The 18,018-nt window shown below is 39.4% G+C and overlaps 1 protein-coding gene across 1 annotated transcript; it reads right to left on the reverse strand.

Annotated features, from left to right (window-relative positions):
- Nucleotides 1-8,705: 8,705 nt before the first annotated feature.
- Nucleotides 8,706-10,097, reverse strand: LOC117083441 (immunoglobulin-binding protein 1-like). The gene has a single exon (XM_033211091.1). It carries the CDS (start codon nt 10,066-10,068, stop codon nt 9,049-9,051), a length of 1,020 nt encoding a protein of 339 aa, XP_033066982.1. The 5' UTR covers nt 10,069-10,097; the 3' UTR covers nt 8,706-9,048.
- Between the last annotated feature and the right edge of the window lie 7,921 nt (nt 10,098-18,018).

Here is an 18,018-nt window from a genome sequence, read left to right on the forward strand (position 1 = left end):
CAAAAATGTCCTGCTATTATGGAGCTTATATTCTAGCTGGAAGAGAGAGACAGTAAGCAGAAAATGTAATAAATAAATAAAGCAATTGTATGGTATGCTGGGAGGTGATGGGTGCAATGGAGTGAAGAAAACAAATAAGAGTAGGACACGGGAGATCAAGAGCTCTGGGGATTGGGAATGAGTTAGTTTTTAGTAGGTCTGGGGTAGGTCTCACTGAAAGCAGAATATTTGAACCAAGATTTGAAGGAGGTTCTCTTCAACTTCCATATGTGACTTCTGCTTTCTCTGCCTTTTATATGCCTGTCTTAATTTACTGTTATTGCCAGTGAATCTCTGCTGGCCCAGAATGAATGTTGTTTCACCACAGATCTTTGGACAGGAAGGCTGATTTAGATGCTTGCAAGAGGCAGGCAGAACCAGGTCTGGTCTTTGTCTAAGTGAAGCACTTGTTACTTACCCACCCAGACCTTTAGATTTTCAAACTAGTCTTTCTTCAAATGGCTCACTTTTGCTGGTTTGATATATTCTTCACCATATTATTATTATAAATAATAATAGCAAACACTAAAGTTTATTAGGCATCAAGCTAAGTATCAAGCTCAGCATTAAACACTCTATGTACATCATCTCATTTAATTCTCATAACAGTTCCATGAAATAGAGAATGTTATTACTTCTATCTTATGGATGAGAAAACTGAGGCTTGGGGAAGTTAAATAGCTTACTCAAGATTAAAGAGCTAGTAAGTGCCAGAGTCAGGCTGCAAGCCTGTCTGATTCCAAAATCAATTTAGTTAGTAAATTTAGTACTGAATTAAATATATTCCTTAACACAAACTTTAAACTGTATAGTAAAGATAATGAATTTAATGATTTTTTGAAGACATTGCTGTAGCCGTCTTGGGTAATTTAAACCCACAAAGAATATGACATTTGTTCTCATCAATGCTTCTGATTGTCCAGTGCCGTGGTTTCACAAATTTCATTCAGCAGTAAAATCTTTTACTAAACGAAACCTTACAATAGAAGACTGGATCAGTCATAGTCCTAACATGACAAATTCACACTGAAGGAAAACTCAAAAAGGGTAAGTGAATAGGGTTTAGTGAAAGGACTATTCACAAAGGTCTGGGTGGGATAAAGGGAAAACTACAAGGGAAAGTGAGAGTACCTCAGGGCCAGGAATGGTGTTGCCACCCCTAGGCCTGAAGGTGCAAGAAGAGGGCAGAGTGATGATCAAGACCTGGCAATAAATGAAGCTATGGGAGAGGCCCACCAAATAAGAGAGGTGGGCTTTCGTAGAGGAATAAAGCCATTGCCAACCACAACCTAGAAATGAAGGAATCTGGAAAAGAAATACCCCTGCTTCTCTCTCCTTCTGACCTCCAATCTCCTGCTGCTTCTTCCATTGACTGAACCCAACAGAAAGCTAAAGGTCAAGGAAGTTCAATTAATGCAATCCATAGAAGTCAGCCTCCTGAGACAAAAGGCAAAATGAAAAGGACAGACAATGGATTTAAACAAACAAACAGAAGATATCCAGCACAGAACCAAATATGCAAAACTCATCAAGCAGAATTTTTCCTGTTGAATAGGGGTGGGGTCTTCAGAGCCTGCCAACTTGCTTCTCCACACTCACTTTCACTACAACAATCTCTGCGAAAACTTTGTTGAACTCTAGTGCTCTAGTCTAGTCCTTATGTTATAAATATCTCAGTCACAATCAACTACAGGTCTGTGTGCACTGCCAACCACCATTTTTGAAAAACACAACATGTGTGTACATTATCATAGCACAAAAGGAGAGGTACCAGACCTGTCCCTGAAGGCTCAGAGTCCAGGCTCTGGAAAGAATAGTCTGATAGTACTTGTGATCATACTGAGGGTCCCCTGAATCTGGGAACCTGAGGGCTGAATGAAATGTCTACGGGATGTGTAGGCCAACTGAGGACCCTCTTTTCCCACTAGACAGGCTTTGGGCATATAGGGGCTTCCATGGAGCAGCCTTGCCTGTTATTAAATGGAACTTTCCCACAATTAAGTTTTATGTGTCCATCAGATTACAGAGAGGAATTTATATCCAAAGATATTGAGATATGTAGTTATTCACAAGGATAAATAAGGAAATTGATATAAGGGGGGGGCAAAAATAAAGGGTAGTTGGAAAGAGGGTCACATAGGTAAGGTAACTTATTAATCAGAAAAGTGACCACAAAGTGCCCATCACTAACCAAGTGCAAGTCTAATGCAGTTACTGGCAGCTGAGAATCTATACCCTTCAAATATGCTCTGAAGTCTGAATCACTGCCTGGCCTGCTCTGCGGGGGCTGCTGCAGGTCCATCAGTCATTGGGCAGAGCTGCTGAGCACACCCTCTGCTGCTATGCAGAGAAGTCTGACTAGGAAAGCCAAAACTAGGATGGGGATGGGTGGGGATGGAGAGGCGCCAGCACACAGGAGTCAGACAGCCAGTCAGATATTCTGTCATTGGAGCTGCTACTTAAATCTCTTGGTTCACTGGAGAAAGGCTTTTTTTTTTTTTTTTAGAGGGGGGTGCGGTGGAGAGAGGGATGTTGTTTTTAATCTCAGTAGCTAGAGTGGCCTTCATGGGGAACAAAAATAAGCTAAACGGAGGAGAAAGGCACAGCTGTTCTTTGCTTTGTGAAGAGTTCTCCAAATCTCTTATTTTATTATGTGTTGGTGCAGCTGCCCAGCCAGAGGAACACGGTTTCCTTCTGTGCCAAATGCAGGTAGAGAACAATGTGGTATGAGATGCAGCGTATGCCACCCCATTTCCCCTCTGTGTTATGGCCCCTGGCCCTGCCCCCCTCCACTGCATGTCTCTCCTCTAGGTTGGCAAGCTTTATATTAATAACATAAAACCTTTATCACACATAAGATGGAATGCAAATCATCTTACATATATTATCACATTTAATTAACAGCATTATGAGGTAGGTACTATTATTACCATTGTCTATCTAGATGGGGAAATTAGGACTTGGGGAGGTCAAGAAACTCATAAACAAGCAGCAGGCTGGAGTTTGAGCCCCAGCAGGCTGACTCAGTATCTGTGCACATAAATACCAGACCATCCTGTCTTGTCCGTATATGGTTAGTACTTCACCTTATTGCTTTGTTTCCTCTGTCCTCTGAGTCAGCCTGGCCTCCATGTTTCTGACTCTAGACTGATCACTTAATATTTGGTTTTTAATTATTTTCTCTGTCACAGATGCTATAAAGGGAAGGCCAGATGCTCCTTGCCTGGCTTCTCTCTTCTCCTAAGAAAAGCCAGTCAGAGGGCCATCTGCAGGGCAACCAGTCCTGGTCAGGAAGAGGAAAGCGCCCAGGCCTGTCCCTTGGAGGGCCATCCCTCCTCCACATAAAATCCCATTCTCAGATCTAATGTTGAATGCAAAGCCCTGCCTTGAAATGTAGATTAGCTGAATCCAGAAAGCCTCCCCAAACCTTATACGTCCTCTAATGAGGAAAAGAAAACTGGGCCATTAACCTGAATCTATGACAGTGCCCGTAAAAAGCAATGTTTGCTTCGCAAAACTGAGTCAGAGAGGAGAGGAAAATAACTCACACTTCAAAATCACCTCACCAAGTGTTTTCAGAGAATTAAGACTGATTTAAATGCTCACATATAGGAATTCAATTGCAATTCAGAAAGCTACTAAAATTTTCCTTATTCAGAATAATATATAGGTTTAGATAAGACCTTTCAGTTTCATCTGTACATTTCAGTATTATAGGGGTAGATTTTAAATTGCTTTCTGTGTGCATCATGGAACTTCATGCTTCAATTCCATATCCTCTGCCTTTTTTCTTTTCCCAAGTAAAACTATCAATTTTTCTGGTATATTTTGCATGTGTGTGTATTCATACATATATACTCATTCATATTTAAATGAAAATTAAGAAGATTAAAAATAAAGTTTACATGAATCATGGAAGCAGCTACTTTACCACCTCAGTTTCCTCCCCCTCTTTGTGGTGTAGGTTTTGTCTCTTGTTCTAGAAAATAAAAGGATATATGGAATTACATATATTTCAGGATATATCTGTGGTTATTCATGGTTTTAGTCTCTAAAGCTTAATCTCAGCCTTAGAATTAATTTTATCCTTTGTATTGTGGCACATTTGCTTGCAGGGAAGAGAAATCTACTTAACATGGTTCAAGTAAAGGGGGCTGTGGGGCTTATAATAACGATACAGATCTACAAATCAAGAGGCCTCCGAAAAACCAAGCGGATCAGGAAACTCCAGCAATAGTCATTCTGTTTCCACCATAAGCACTACTCAGCTACCAATGTCCTCAGTTTCTAGCTTTCTTGGTTCAAATTAGAAAGAGAGAGAGAGAGCCTGCTCAGTCAGCTCAGTCTGTACATTATTCCCTTTGAGTCAAATGATACCCCTGTGGTCACTGTCGCCAAGCAAAGTAAGACAGGGTTATTTGCCACTAGAGCTATATTGCAGATTCTCTCAATAGATTATGTGGTTAAATGTGTATGAGTGTATGTTTGGGGTTGAATGGGGTTGGGGGAGAAAAATGATAAATATCCATTTCTAATATATTCATTTAAAAAATCTAAAATAGATGAAAAATTATCTTTAAGGTTTCATATTGTTTGCTCAAACCCTAGGTTTCTAGGGGGCACTTCTAGGATATCCTTGTTTTAAAGTTTAGTGAAAGACACTGCTAAAATATCTGTTCTCTGCCCCCACAAACTGCTTCAAGTCCTAGGGTTTAAGGTAGCAAAAAATAATACGTAAGAGCAGCATACAACTTAACAATAAATGATGTCCTAAAAGTTTCTTGATGTATTAGTTTGCTATGGCATCTTTAACAAATGAATATAACAATAAAGAAATGTGTTTTCTCACAATTCTGGGAGCCAGAAATCAAGATCAAGGTGTGTTGCAGGGTTGGCTTCTTGTGACCTTTTTCCCAACTTGCAGGTGACTGTGTTCTCCTCATATCTTCATATGGCCTTCCGTGTGTGTGTGTGTGTGTGTTGTTTGTGTCCTAATGTCCTTTCCTTATAAGGAAATCAGTCATATTGCATTAGGGCTCACCCTAACTTCCTTTGTTTTAAGTTAATTACCCCGTTACATATTTTGAAACATGGTCACATTCTGAGGTACTAGGGGATTAGGACTTCAACATGTGAATTTTGGGGGAGACACAATTAAGCCTAAAACAATTGGGAGGTCTATTATTTGGAACAGGAGTAGAAGACACATTTTCCAATCACTCACCTGGACAGTAAACTCCTCCCTGGTCTTCCCACTTTACGATGCTGTGGTAAATCCACCAGAAAGCCAAAGATTGATCCTTTTCTAAACCAATGACAAATCTAATTTTGTCATTTCCTGCTTAGAGAACCCCCTCAAGGTCCAAATGCCTCCCATTGCACATAGAGCTTCCCACAGTGAGCTCCAGTGAGTATCCCCAGCCTCACCTCCAGCCACTCTTCTACCCTTCCAGACACGATGCTCCAAGCCCCTGGACCACTGACTGATGGCATGTTGGGAAATTGCTGCCTTATGCATTTTATGTTCTTATTTATTCTGTATTTAAACAAATTTCATGGTACTTTAAAGACAAAAAATTTGTTCTACATTATTGCTTTCTACCATTCATTACTTGTACATTTATTTCAATTACATTATAAATGAAATAGAATTCTGGACTCTCTAAGAACCTAGTTTATTGTTTCTGATTAATTCCATAAATATTTGTTATGCACATATCATATGTCATTTATGTCTTGACATTTATTATATAAAGATAAAAAGTGAAGTTTCTGATTTTAGAAAGTTCACAGTCTAGTTATGATGGAAGACAAGCATGAAAACAAGTAACTGTAATATAAGGTGACAAGTGCGGGAATAGAAATATGCATGCAGCACTCTAGGATTGCAAGATAGATTAATTTTACCTGAGGTGGCCAGGAAAAGCTTCAGGGAGGGTAGCTGATATTTGAGCTAGAAACTTGATGAGAGGAAGTGGGAATTTTCAGGTACACAGCAGGAAAAGCAAAGATAACAGTCGTTTACAGATATCTGCCAGGACATTAGGGGACCCTCAACTGCTATCCCTTTTCTCTATCTGGAAATTTGAAGCTAAGGGTTATGTAACCTTTGCTTTTGAACTGTCAAAATGCAAAGCATCTAATTATACCCCCCTTGTTCTAGACAGTAACTATTGAGTTCAGACTCTAAGAACTCCTATCCAATTGCCTGTCTGAAAGAAACCACCTTCAGGTTCCACAGTAATCTCTCTTCTGAAGAAGAGGCCTAAGGTGATTCCATGGTGCTTTTACAATGCCTCTCTCTCTAAAGAAAAGAAAAAATATAATCTCTGGAAAGTTACGCTGTTGCATACGACCATTTCCTTTTAGAACATTGGTTCTCAGTCTTGACTGTTAGATTAGATTTACTTAGGCTAATTTGAAAGATCCCAGTGCCTTGCCAGCACTCCAAACCAATTAAATCAAAATTTCTGAGAGTGAGACAAAGGCATCAGTACTTTTTAAAGCTCCCCAGATGATTTCAATGTGAAGCCACGCTTGAAAATCACTGATTCAGAATATATGGGTATTTTCCCCCTTATTACTGATATTTAACTGTCATAATTCTCAAAGTTTTTGACAAGATTAGAATTACTTGTTGGTTCAGAGATGGTAGGGACAGACACTGCTTGTTTTCATCTCCAACGTGAAATTTGTCTTTTCCTGTTTTGGTTTATCTCTGTCACATAGTCTATCTGGTTTCTGTCAACATTCCTTTATCTTTCTCAGGCACATGGCCTCAGGTTAGGAGACAGTTTTTGGCCTAGTGAGTTTAAGAGAAAGGCCTGCAGCCAGCCCCACCTCTGCTTCATTGCTTCTGTAGCTAGGAGGTCCCCTTAACTTAAGGATGCAGACAATGGCATCTTCACCTAACTGCAGAGTATTCTCTGGAGCTAAATCTCTATGCATGGACTGATCCCAGTCCCTGACCTGTAGACTGAAATTAGGCTAAATACATCTCTTTCCATTGCCTAATCCTCCCAATATGCTGTTAAGGAAGGAGATGAGAGGAATGGAGAGACCCTGACATCAGAAGAGAAGGGAAGAACTTTAGTTGGGGAGAAGATGGACCATCAACCCTCATCCTCAGACATGAGACCTGATCTCTACTCCTCTTTTTCCCTGATGTGAATACAGAGATTGTGAAAAGGCAGTGGGCTAGAGGGGACTGGGCAGAGAACAGAAGAGTGATCCAATTAGCTAGTCTGCTAAAAAGTTAGCATCAGTAGAGTGGGGAAAGGAAGAACTCAGAGACCCAGCAATCACAGTGACAGTGACAGGTAAATGAAGCCCAGACCAGGCAAAACTGCTGGTGCTGCAGTCCACTGAGTCAGAAAGAACTGATTTATCATCAAATTAACCATCTAACGCCTGTGGATGAAGCATCCCACACAAATGTTGACTCTAGCCAGGCTGATCATTTGTCAGCATTGAAATGACATCATCCAAATTCACAGGCAGATGGCTAACTTGATGAAAACTCATGATTCACCTAGAATCTGTTGGGCATACACAGCTGACTGGATGACCTCTAAGGCCCCTTCTGGCTTTTTAATTCTAAAGTTCTGTGATCCCAAGTTACTGCCATGAACCTGGTATGTCCCAGAAAGTGCACTCAGGGGAATTTCCAAGGAGTTTTTTGTCTAGGTGCCAGTGCATTTTATGTGAAAAATGAGGGCTCACCACGCCAAGGGAAGGAAATGGCCAAAGGCAATTTCCAACAAAGGAATGACTGCTTCTGTGTGCCCATTTTTCCTAAACAGTCCTCTAAATGGTATACAAACACATGGCCATTATCTCAACTAGTTTCTACCCAGGCAGTGAGATATTTGTATGGCAGAGATCTTACTCTTCCTTCTTCCTGGTTGCCCATAGATAAAATTCCCTTAGGACAATACTACAGAAGCCATGCCCCACCCCTTTGCTATTAGCAATCTGTCTCCCCTTCTGTGGCTTTCTAAGCTTACTTGTTCAGAGGCACCATGGGGGGCTTGGTCTTTATTTCTGATCCCTCCAGGTAGTAAACAGTGTGCCAGTTCCTTCTGGACTGAGAACTAGAGTCAGCAGAGAACTCAGCGGAAATAAGGGCTCTGCAAGGATGGAAGCAGACCATGTGTTCCTCCTGCGTGCATAACAGGTCTCTGTTCTCACGCTGAGGTAGCAGCTGCAGCTCCGCACCCTATCCCCACCAGACCCTTGCCTTATTCTCTTTTTTAATCACTTATTCTGGCTGTTCTTCCTGCCAACAATAATTCATAATGATTTCAGATAGAGTGCTCCTCTCATCATGGTGCAGTGTAAACAGTGAATTTACAATAAATACCACTTACATAATTCTTTGACTGTATATAAAAATAAGGGGAAACACTTAAAATATTTTCCTTCTAATCATGAGTTAGAAACATTGGTGGATTTGGATTATAGTCATTTGTTTTTGTGGTTTTTACAAAAGCATTTTCCATTTCCTGGATTTTCTTATTATATTAAAATATCTGTTCATAGGAGGCTGGGATCATTTAAAAATGTTTTCTATGGCTCTGTATTTTTAAAAGGAGAAAATGGACAAAAAATTAGACATCATGGATGTAATTTTTATTTTTATTTATTTTTATTTATTTATTTATTTATTCTGTACAGGCTCATGTAGTAGAGGGGGCTTTTATTGTTTTTTTCAGAGAATTCAGATAGCCATAGATTATACAGAGCCATTTCTCAGCACTCTTTTCTCTCCACTTAAGAAACTGGAATACAACACGATGAAGATGATGCCAAAACAAGACTGCTGGCTCACATCATCTAGGGTACAAATACAGACTCAATCACTTGACACTTTATTGAATGCAAAGCAAGATTTAGCATCTTTGCCTTCGTTGTACAGAGCTGAAGCGGGAGCCCAGGGAGGGGAGGACTGCATAGTTTTTCTTGGCGGGGGAGTTGTGCACCCTGCAGTCCTGTCGTGTTGTGGGAAGATCAGCCCATGTTCTGTCGGTTGCCATAGCCTCTGGGATGGGTGTCCTTCCAGTCATCCCACTCCCGGGCTCTGTGGAGTGTTTGTTCGTTATCCTCTTCCTCCTTTTCTTCTTCTTCTTCCTGTTGCTGAGCTGCTTTTCTGAATTCCTCTGGTGTTGCCTTGGCTATTCCCTGATCCGGTAATGCTCCATATTTCCGATGTTGCTCATACCAGTCACTCACCGTCATAGTTGCCAGACTTGGATAACCAGCTCCAAATACTTTGGCTTGGGCCGTGTTCCGAGTGAGAATAAAGGGTTTCACTGGAGGCCTCTCTTGGCGAGATGAGTTAGAAGTTGATGCCTCTCTTGAAGAGTCTCTTTCTCTCAGGATCTTTATTTCCTGGTCAATGCTGTCAATCTCTTCTAAGCTGATATCAATCCATCTCTGAAGGTGAAGATGATAATATTCACGAACACGCTCATCATCTGCTTGACCACTTTCCACAGCAGATTTCACTGCAGACAACCTATGCTCCAATTCTTTCTTCTGCTTGTATCTCTCTATTTTAGCCTGTCTTTGAGATGCCATAGCAACGAGGCTAGGATAAGCCATGGAAGAATTGGCAGTGTGATTTTCAGCGGAGTTGTTCTTGGTTTTGGGCAGCTCAAACTCTGCCACATGATAGCAATGGCACTGAGTTAAGTAGTTCATAAAGTGTTCTCGAGCCCGCTGCAAATGATCTAGACGCTTGTTGGGGTTGACTTGTTTCATGGTGAGGGCTCCTTGAAACGCTGGCACCAACAGGTACTTCAGGTCGGTGGAAGCAATCTCTTCCAAATCTTCATTTCGGCTGAACAAGTCTAGCTGCGATAACATTTCGGCAGCCTTCTCAAGGAGGTCCAGGCCCTTGAACACCTTCTCCTGGACTATCCGGGAACCGGCAGGTTCAGTTGCTACTTCTACTTCGTCCAGTAACTGTTTGCCCGTTTCGAACAGCTCAGGGAGCCGCGGCAGCAGTAACTCGTCCTCGGCAGCCATCTTGGGGAGAGAGCGGATGTAACTTTTAAAGTAATGTTAAAGAATGTCCTGAGTAATAACGAATTGGTACAATCTTGCAAACTTCTGCTGTGTGCATTATCTGCAATCATAGGTGATTCACTCATTCACAGAAAGATTCACTCATTCTATAAAATCCTGAAAGCTTGAGGAAACATTACATTCTCTAGTAATTCCTTATCTTCAAATTACCCAGGGTTGTGAGAATAAGTAAGTTGAGCTCAAAAAGGGAACACGTCAAATACTTTGCCATTCTGTGAATAAGGCACATCCCTCAGATGAGAAACCCTGGTTGAATGTGAGGACTCAATGAATTCTGGGAGTTTTAAACTAGAGGAAAAAAAAGAAATTTGCTCTGAGAGGAAGCAAGAAGGCCAATTAAGCCAGTTCATAGGAAGTAAAATATAATCAGACCCCCAGAATCCGAGTAGCCAAGAGGAGGCTGGAATTTGAGAAGTAAGGTAAGAAAGACGTCTATAAATCTGCACCATGCCTTAGACCAAAGTATGTTTATTTTAAGATAAGAAGATTTGAAATTCAGATAAGTTTTACCGTCTTTACTAGTAACCATAGAACTGAAAACATATGCTATACTTTAAAGATTAGATAATTGTAAAGTCTTTATACTCTTCCTTGTATATTTTCCCATTTCATTAAATTATAGAGTCACCCTATCTTTTTTAAGAAAATTGTTGTTTTTCTACCTTATATGGTGTAATTTCTTAATTACAGCTCTTAATTTTGGAGTATATCTCTCTGCCATATGTGGTCCACTATTAAGTGATTACAATTAACTGTGATGGAAAAGAAGACTACTATGGAAAATGTTTCATATATAAGATTGAAAATTTTCCTGACTAGCTTTAAATTAGCAAAGAAAGTCAATTTCAGTATCAATTTTTATAAGTGAACATTTAGTGATCACAGAAGGTAGTAAAGGAAATTGAAGATTGGAAATGGATAATTTTTGCCTAATTAACAAAAATGGTAGGGTAGAAGAGAGAGTAGCTCTCTATGACTAGAAACTATGGACAAATAAGTATAAAATTGCATCTTGCTAAAGGTCTGAAACTGATTTATTTACAATGGTTTGTAAGCACATGGAAAGTGAAGCAGTGAATATCAGAAGGCAGCATGGGATGCAAAAAAAGAAAAACATCATTCCCTTAATAAGATTAGAGGTATACTGAATAGAATGAATTCCAAAGACAAATTATGATTTCAGTAAATCTCTTAGAATGTCATGGACAGGATGATTTGGTGTGAGCTAGGATGATGGTTTAGATAGCTGACATTTCTTAAGAATGTGTCACTCTCTCCCACTAGACTGTGAGCTCAATCACAGAAAAACAGCATGTTTTGTATTTCTTTGTATCTGTGGCACCTAATTCAATGTCTGGCAAATACCAGGTAGCCAATCCATTTTTCCTGAATTCATAAGTGCTTAAACAAACCTACTCAAAATGAACTGTGCGATGGACAGCAGATCAACCATGAAAGAATTCTTATGAAGTATATTTTGAATACTCTGTGCATGACCATTATTCTATTCAACACTTTAATGCTAGCAAAAAATAAATAAAATTTTACAGGTAAATGTTCTAGTGAATAAGAATTGGAAAATAGAAGCCATTAAGAAGACAGTGGCTCTGTATTCTACACTGCCCAATATAATGATGCATACGGAATATATATGTTCAATAGCTTTTTTCTTATGGTGGTTAGGACATCTGAATATCCTCGTTTGGACCCCTACCTCATACTACATCTAAAAATAACTCAGAATGAATCAAAGATCTAAATCTCTTTTTTTCTTGTTACAAAAGCCATTTTTTTATTATTTGAATTATAAATGTTAGAAAGTACAGGTGAAGAAAGACAAGATTAACAACATTCCCAATCCTACTTATGAGAGTTAAGCACTACTAACACTTTAGGGTGGTATATACTCCACCCAGCATCCATATTGCTTTGAAATAATCTTCATTTAGTAATACATTGTGAACATAATTCCTGCCAATAAATACTCATCTAAGTTAGGTCTGGGAGAGAGAAACCATTAACACTCCAAAGGGGGAAGTTTGGGAGGAACTTACCGAGCCCTCTTCCTCTACCCCAGGGTGGAGTGGGCTTATTGAACAATGTGAGCTCAGGAAAATGGAACTAGACACATATGATTCACATTCTTTTGGATTTTCTCTATTCTGGAAAGAATAGGACAGAAGGGAGGCTCTTATTTTTTGGTCCCCTCTAGCCCTATTATTACTTGGTCACATTGCTGCTGCTGCCAAAGTTTCAATATGAAGTATTTTGCTGAGATTCTTTTGCTGTTAACTTGGAATTGTTAAAGTAAAAAAGACCTAAATTTAAAAGCCTAAACTATAAAACTCTTCGAAGAAAACATAGGTATAAACCTTCATGACCTTAGATTATTGAATGATTCCTTAGATATGTCCAGCTTAGAAGTACCTTGTGAAATGGGAAGAGCACTTGACAGGAGAGTGAGGGAGAAGAGAGGCAGAAGCTCTAATATAGCATTAAAAAACATACAGAAGCATGAATGATACACTAGAGGCATGAATGATAAAAGAAAAACTAGATAAGCTGAACATCACCAAAAATTTAAAACTTCTGTGCTTCAATGGACACTATTAATAAAGTGAAAAGACAACTCACAGAATGGGAGAAAAATATTTGCAAATTGTGTATCTGATAAGGGACTTGAATCTAGAGCCTAAAAAGAATGATTACAACTCAATGATAAAAGGACAAATAACACAATTTTTAAATGAACAAGGGATTTTAATAGGTATGTCTGCACATGAAAAGATGTTCAACATTATTAGCCATCAAGAAAATGTAAATCAAAACCACAAGGAATATCACTTCACACCACTAGAATGACTATAATCAAAAAACAGATAATAACAAGTATTGGCAATGATGTGAAGAAACTGGAATTCTCATAAATTACCGATGGGAATATAAAATGGGGTAGCTGTTTGGAAAACAGTCTGGCAGGGCTTCACACAGTTAAATAGAGCTACCATATGATCCAATTCCACTTCTAGGAATTCATATCAAGAGAAATAAAAACACATGCGTACAAAAACACATCCACACAAAAACTTGCACCTGAGTATTTATAGCACATTATTTATAATAGTAAAACATGTAAATAACTTAAATGCCTATTAACTGGTAAATGGATAAATAATATTCATATAATGGAATATTATTTAGCAATAAAAAGAAATGAATAACTCATGTATGCTTCAACACTGATGGACTTTGAAAACATTATGCTACATGAAAAATCCAGCCATAAATGACCACATGTTGTATGATTCCATGAATATAAAGTGTCCAAAATAGGCACAGAAAGTAAATTAGTGGTTGCCTAGGAATGAGGGTGATGAGGGGACTGAGAGGTGACAGCTAAGGGGAGCAGAGTTTTTCTTTTTAGTAATGAAGATGTTCTAAATGAATAGTGGTGATGGATGTACAACTCTGAATATACTAAAAGTCATTGAATTGTATACTTTAAATGGGCCAATTTTATGTTACATGGATTATGTGTTAATAAAGCTGTTTTTTTTTTTTTTTAACCTATGGTGGGCTTCCTGTTTATGGTAGACACGGCTACCTAAATTCCCCTTCAAGGAGGGACAGCCCAGCTGTGAGAAGTACAGTCAGCAGATAGCCTACAGCTATCAGCTCCTTCAGAGTCAGCCACAGCTCCAGGGAGCTGCCTTGGCCAAAGCCACACCATTCCCAGGGCAGCCCACATCCCAGTGAGGCAGGGAGCGAAAGCCCAGCCATTTCTGCTGGATGAAGGACAATTCTTACCAGCACTGCTCACTCCAGAGCTCCTTGCTGGGTTGGCTGAAGCTTTGACAGACCTGCATCATGCTTTGACTGCTTCATCTGCTCAGTCCTGCTTCCTCCCACTGTCTTTAACAACATTGATCTCTAACCTTGAACCCCAAACTATCTCAGCATCTGCTTCCAGTGAACACAAACTGTAACGATATTAAACATGGCAGATTAGGCATGCTCATGTCTTCCATATCTCAGAAACCCACTAAAAGGGGTTTCTGAAGGTAAAATAATTTTATTTTTTAACTGGTTGGGTTAAAGAGAACAAGAAAAGAAGATTCAGTGGATGAAGAAATAAAAGTTGTCTTAGCAGAAAGAAGAAAGCAACAGAAATGTCTTGCAAAGTGTGATATCAATGAGGATTTCAGTGATTTCTTCCATAGAATCTCCGAAAGACTCAGAATTTGGATTGACAGGTGTTCCTGGAGACAAATGCAAGAGCAAAGCTGAAAACAGGGCTTGATTGAAATCAATATATCAATAGGGTACAACTCCAGGTCTTTTCCTTTATCCTTGCATAAGACTAGAGATTTATTTCTTGGAAAAATGGGCCAGGTGGACTCTAAATTTGAGAATACTAGCATCGCTAGAACGGGGTGAGGCTTGGAGCTAAAAATAGGGGAAATAAATGAAAGCCTATGTGTTCAAGAGGAAGACAGTTCACCTCTAGTCTGCTTCCTCCCATTAGCTCTCTCTCACAGAGGCCAGCTTGTTGCCCCCAGACAATAGATGGGAGATTTTTCTCTGAAGAAACTGAATGACTCCTGAGAAAACATAACTGCCCAACACTGGCACTTGCAAGTCTTCAACAACAACAACAAAAAAAAACGATTTGGCTGCTCTATCATCCTAACTGCCTCCACACCCAGAGCTTCCAGCTTTGTAGTTCTTCACTCTTAAATACAAATGGGCAGGTAAGGACTACCAGACAGTTGAAGAAAACCTTCAATAAGAAAAACAGACCAAAACAAAGAAAGGCATAAAACAAACAGTGAAAACACAAGGAGAAGAAAAAAAAAATGCTTCCAATAACAAAATACTCATAACTTAATATCTGTGGGGAGAAAAAAGAGAAGTGATTGCATCCATGAAGCAAAAATGGGGAGGGAAGAATAATTAGAGATGAAGAACTTTTGGTAAATAAAAATTTGATAATAAAAATGCAATAGAAGGCTTGGAATACAAAGGTGTGGAAAGCTCTTAAATATAGAATAGAAGCCAAAGAGATGGATAACAGAAGAGGAGAGATAAGAGAAAGACCCAGGTACCCAAGATTTGTAGGAAATAATAGCATGAGATAAAGACAAAATTTAAAAAAAAAAAAAGACAGAAAAATCACAAAGGAAAGGATTGAAAGTCACTGGACTTTTCAATAGCAACACTTGAAGGCTGTAAGATAGTGGAGAAATACTTTTTTTTTTTTTTTTTTTTTTTTTTTTTTTTTGAGACGGAGTCTGGCTCTGTCGCCCAGGCTGGAGTGCAGTGGCCAGATCTCAGCTCACTGCAAGCTCCGCCTCCCGGGTTTACGCCATTCTCCTGCCTCAGCCTCCCGAGTAGCTGGGACTACAGGCGCCCGCCACCTCGCCCGCTAGTTTTTTTGTATTTTTTAGTAGAGACGGGGTTTCACCATATTAGCCAGGATGGTCTCGATCTCCTGACCTCGTGATCCGCCCGTCTCGGCCTCCCAAAGTGCTGGGATTACAGGCTTGAGCCACCGCGCCCGGCCGAGAAATACTTTCAAAAATCTAAGAGAAAATTTAATGTTAAATTCTACACATAGTCAAATTATCAATCATTTGTAAGAATAAAGGCTTTTTAGGCATTCGAGGACTCAAAACTATTTCTTTAACATATGCTTTCTTAGAGTACTATTGGAGGATGTGCTCCACTAAAAGCAATAGAGTAATAGGAAGATACAGAATTCAGGAAACATGAACTCCAGCAAAGGACAGTAGTGAAGGGTGACAGCAGAGCAATTGGTCCAGACAAGAGATGGGGCAGAGAGTTTCTCAAAGACCAAAAAATAAAAGAGAACTGATAAATTATCTGATACATTTAACCATATGGAAACAGCATTGTGAGGCATTTTAAAAATATATGGAGTATAAGAAACAAGATTGTTAAAAAATTGAGGCATTTTTTTACTCCAAAAATGTAAAAAGTTGTACAGGAAGGAAACATAGTCAAGGTACATTACCTAGTGGGCAATAAACAGTATCTACATTATAATGTAAGCTTTGAATATTAATTTACCTTAAAAATTATGTAACTGTTGAAAAGATGCAGTAGAGAGAGGACGAAGAGGTAGAGCTAGATAAAACATAAATCTTCATCTACAAAAATAAGATAATAATAGATAATGTTAAAATGATAAAGTAATAAATAGTATAAGCATATCATTTTGAAATATGGAGAATGCAATAGAATGAAAAAAATAAAAATGGACATGGTTGCCTCTGAGAAGCAGTGCCTGAAGATGGGGAAGGAAAGGTAGATGGGGAACTGCTAAATTTGTCATGTTTTTGTAAACTATACGCATATATTACTCACAAAAATAAAATGTAATTGAAAATGAAACCTGTAAGAAAAAGTAACATTTCCTAGCATAGTCAACTTTAACTACTTTAAATTATGGAAAGGGGAGAGACCATGAGCTGCAGAGTTGGACAGAAGTGCCACTTACTAGGCCATGTGACTTTGATCAACCATCTTAATCCCTTTACTGCATCATCTAAAATAGGATTCATAACACTTTTCTCAGAGGATTATGTGAACTAAAGTAATCTAGTGTACTGTGGTAAGTGGTTTATTTGGGGTAGTTTCAGAATGAGTGCCGATAAAGATTATTGGCTCTAAGCCCACCTAAATCACCGCTTGACACCATTTTCTCTTCTTCCTAAAAGCCACCCCTGTGTAACGCCACCTGATTCCTTTATTCAGAATTCTCTTGACTCTTTTGTATGTACCATCATATATAATTTGGGGCACCTAGTTAAAGCTTGCTTTTCTTAGGTGATCTCATTCTTTATCTTCCAGACCAGTGGTAATGGTTCTTGAGGGCAAGTACAGGTTTCTATTTGTTTTGTATTTTCCTACAACATCTGATGCATACCCTATTCAAGCAATCTTTGATAACTGTGTTATTTGCTTCTTACTGATACATGGAGTAGGTATCCTACCATCTAGAGGAAAAAAAAAGAAAGAAAGAAAGAAACTTAGGCATCTCCTTGGAAGAAGTCCATTATCAGCCGGGCACGCTGGCGCATGCCTGTAATCCCAGAACTTTGGGAGGCTGAAGCCGGCGGATCAAGAGGTCAAGAAATCGAGACCATCCTGGTCAACATGTTGAAACCCTGTCTCTACTAAAACAAATTACAAAAATTAGCTTGGTGTGGTGGTGCGTGCCTGTAGTACCAGCTACTCAAGAGGCTGAGGCAGGAGAATCGTTTGAACCCCGAAGGAGGAGGTTGCAGTGAGCCGAGATCGCACCATCGCACTCCAGCCTGGCGACAGAGTGAGACTCCATCTCAAAAAAAAAAAAAAAAAAAAAGAAATCTATTATCAAGAACCCGTGGGAATACATGGTGGGCCCCTTCAAAAGAGAAAATATGGCTGGGAGAGTAGGAAGGAGAGAATCAAGGGAGGTATATGGGGACAGCAGGGATTTGGCTGGAGACATTACATAAATGGGAGGGAAGTCGTATAATCAGCAAAATGGCCACAGCTCTCCTTCAAGTGACGCTCAGGTACTGCAGTAGCACTAGGGCTGGCAGCATCTCCGTGACTATTATTATTTAGATCTTTAAAATGTGCCCATCACTGAGCCCTGAGGCACATGTACAGAAACAAACACATGTTTCAATATTTACTCTCTAGGGACTGAATCCATGGTGGTACAGTTGTCGATCCTCCCACAGCCATCAGGCAAATGCTTGACTAAACAGATGGCTTTGCCAGAAATTTTTCATTTGGGTAGGAGGGTGAAGGCTTACGCAGCCAGAATTCTTAATCCAATATGTCTTCCAGCGTATATTCTCTGAATAGTCCAGCTTA

The sequence above is a fragment of the Trachypithecus francoisi genome, unplaced genomic scaffold, assembly GCF_009764315.1.
Source record: "Trachypithecus francoisi isolate TF-2019V2 unplaced genomic scaffold, Tfra_2.0 Lachesis_group0, whole genome shotgun sequence".
Classification (NCBI taxonomy): domain Eukaryota; kingdom Metazoa; phylum Chordata; class Mammalia; order Primates; family Cercopithecidae; genus Trachypithecus; species Trachypithecus francoisi.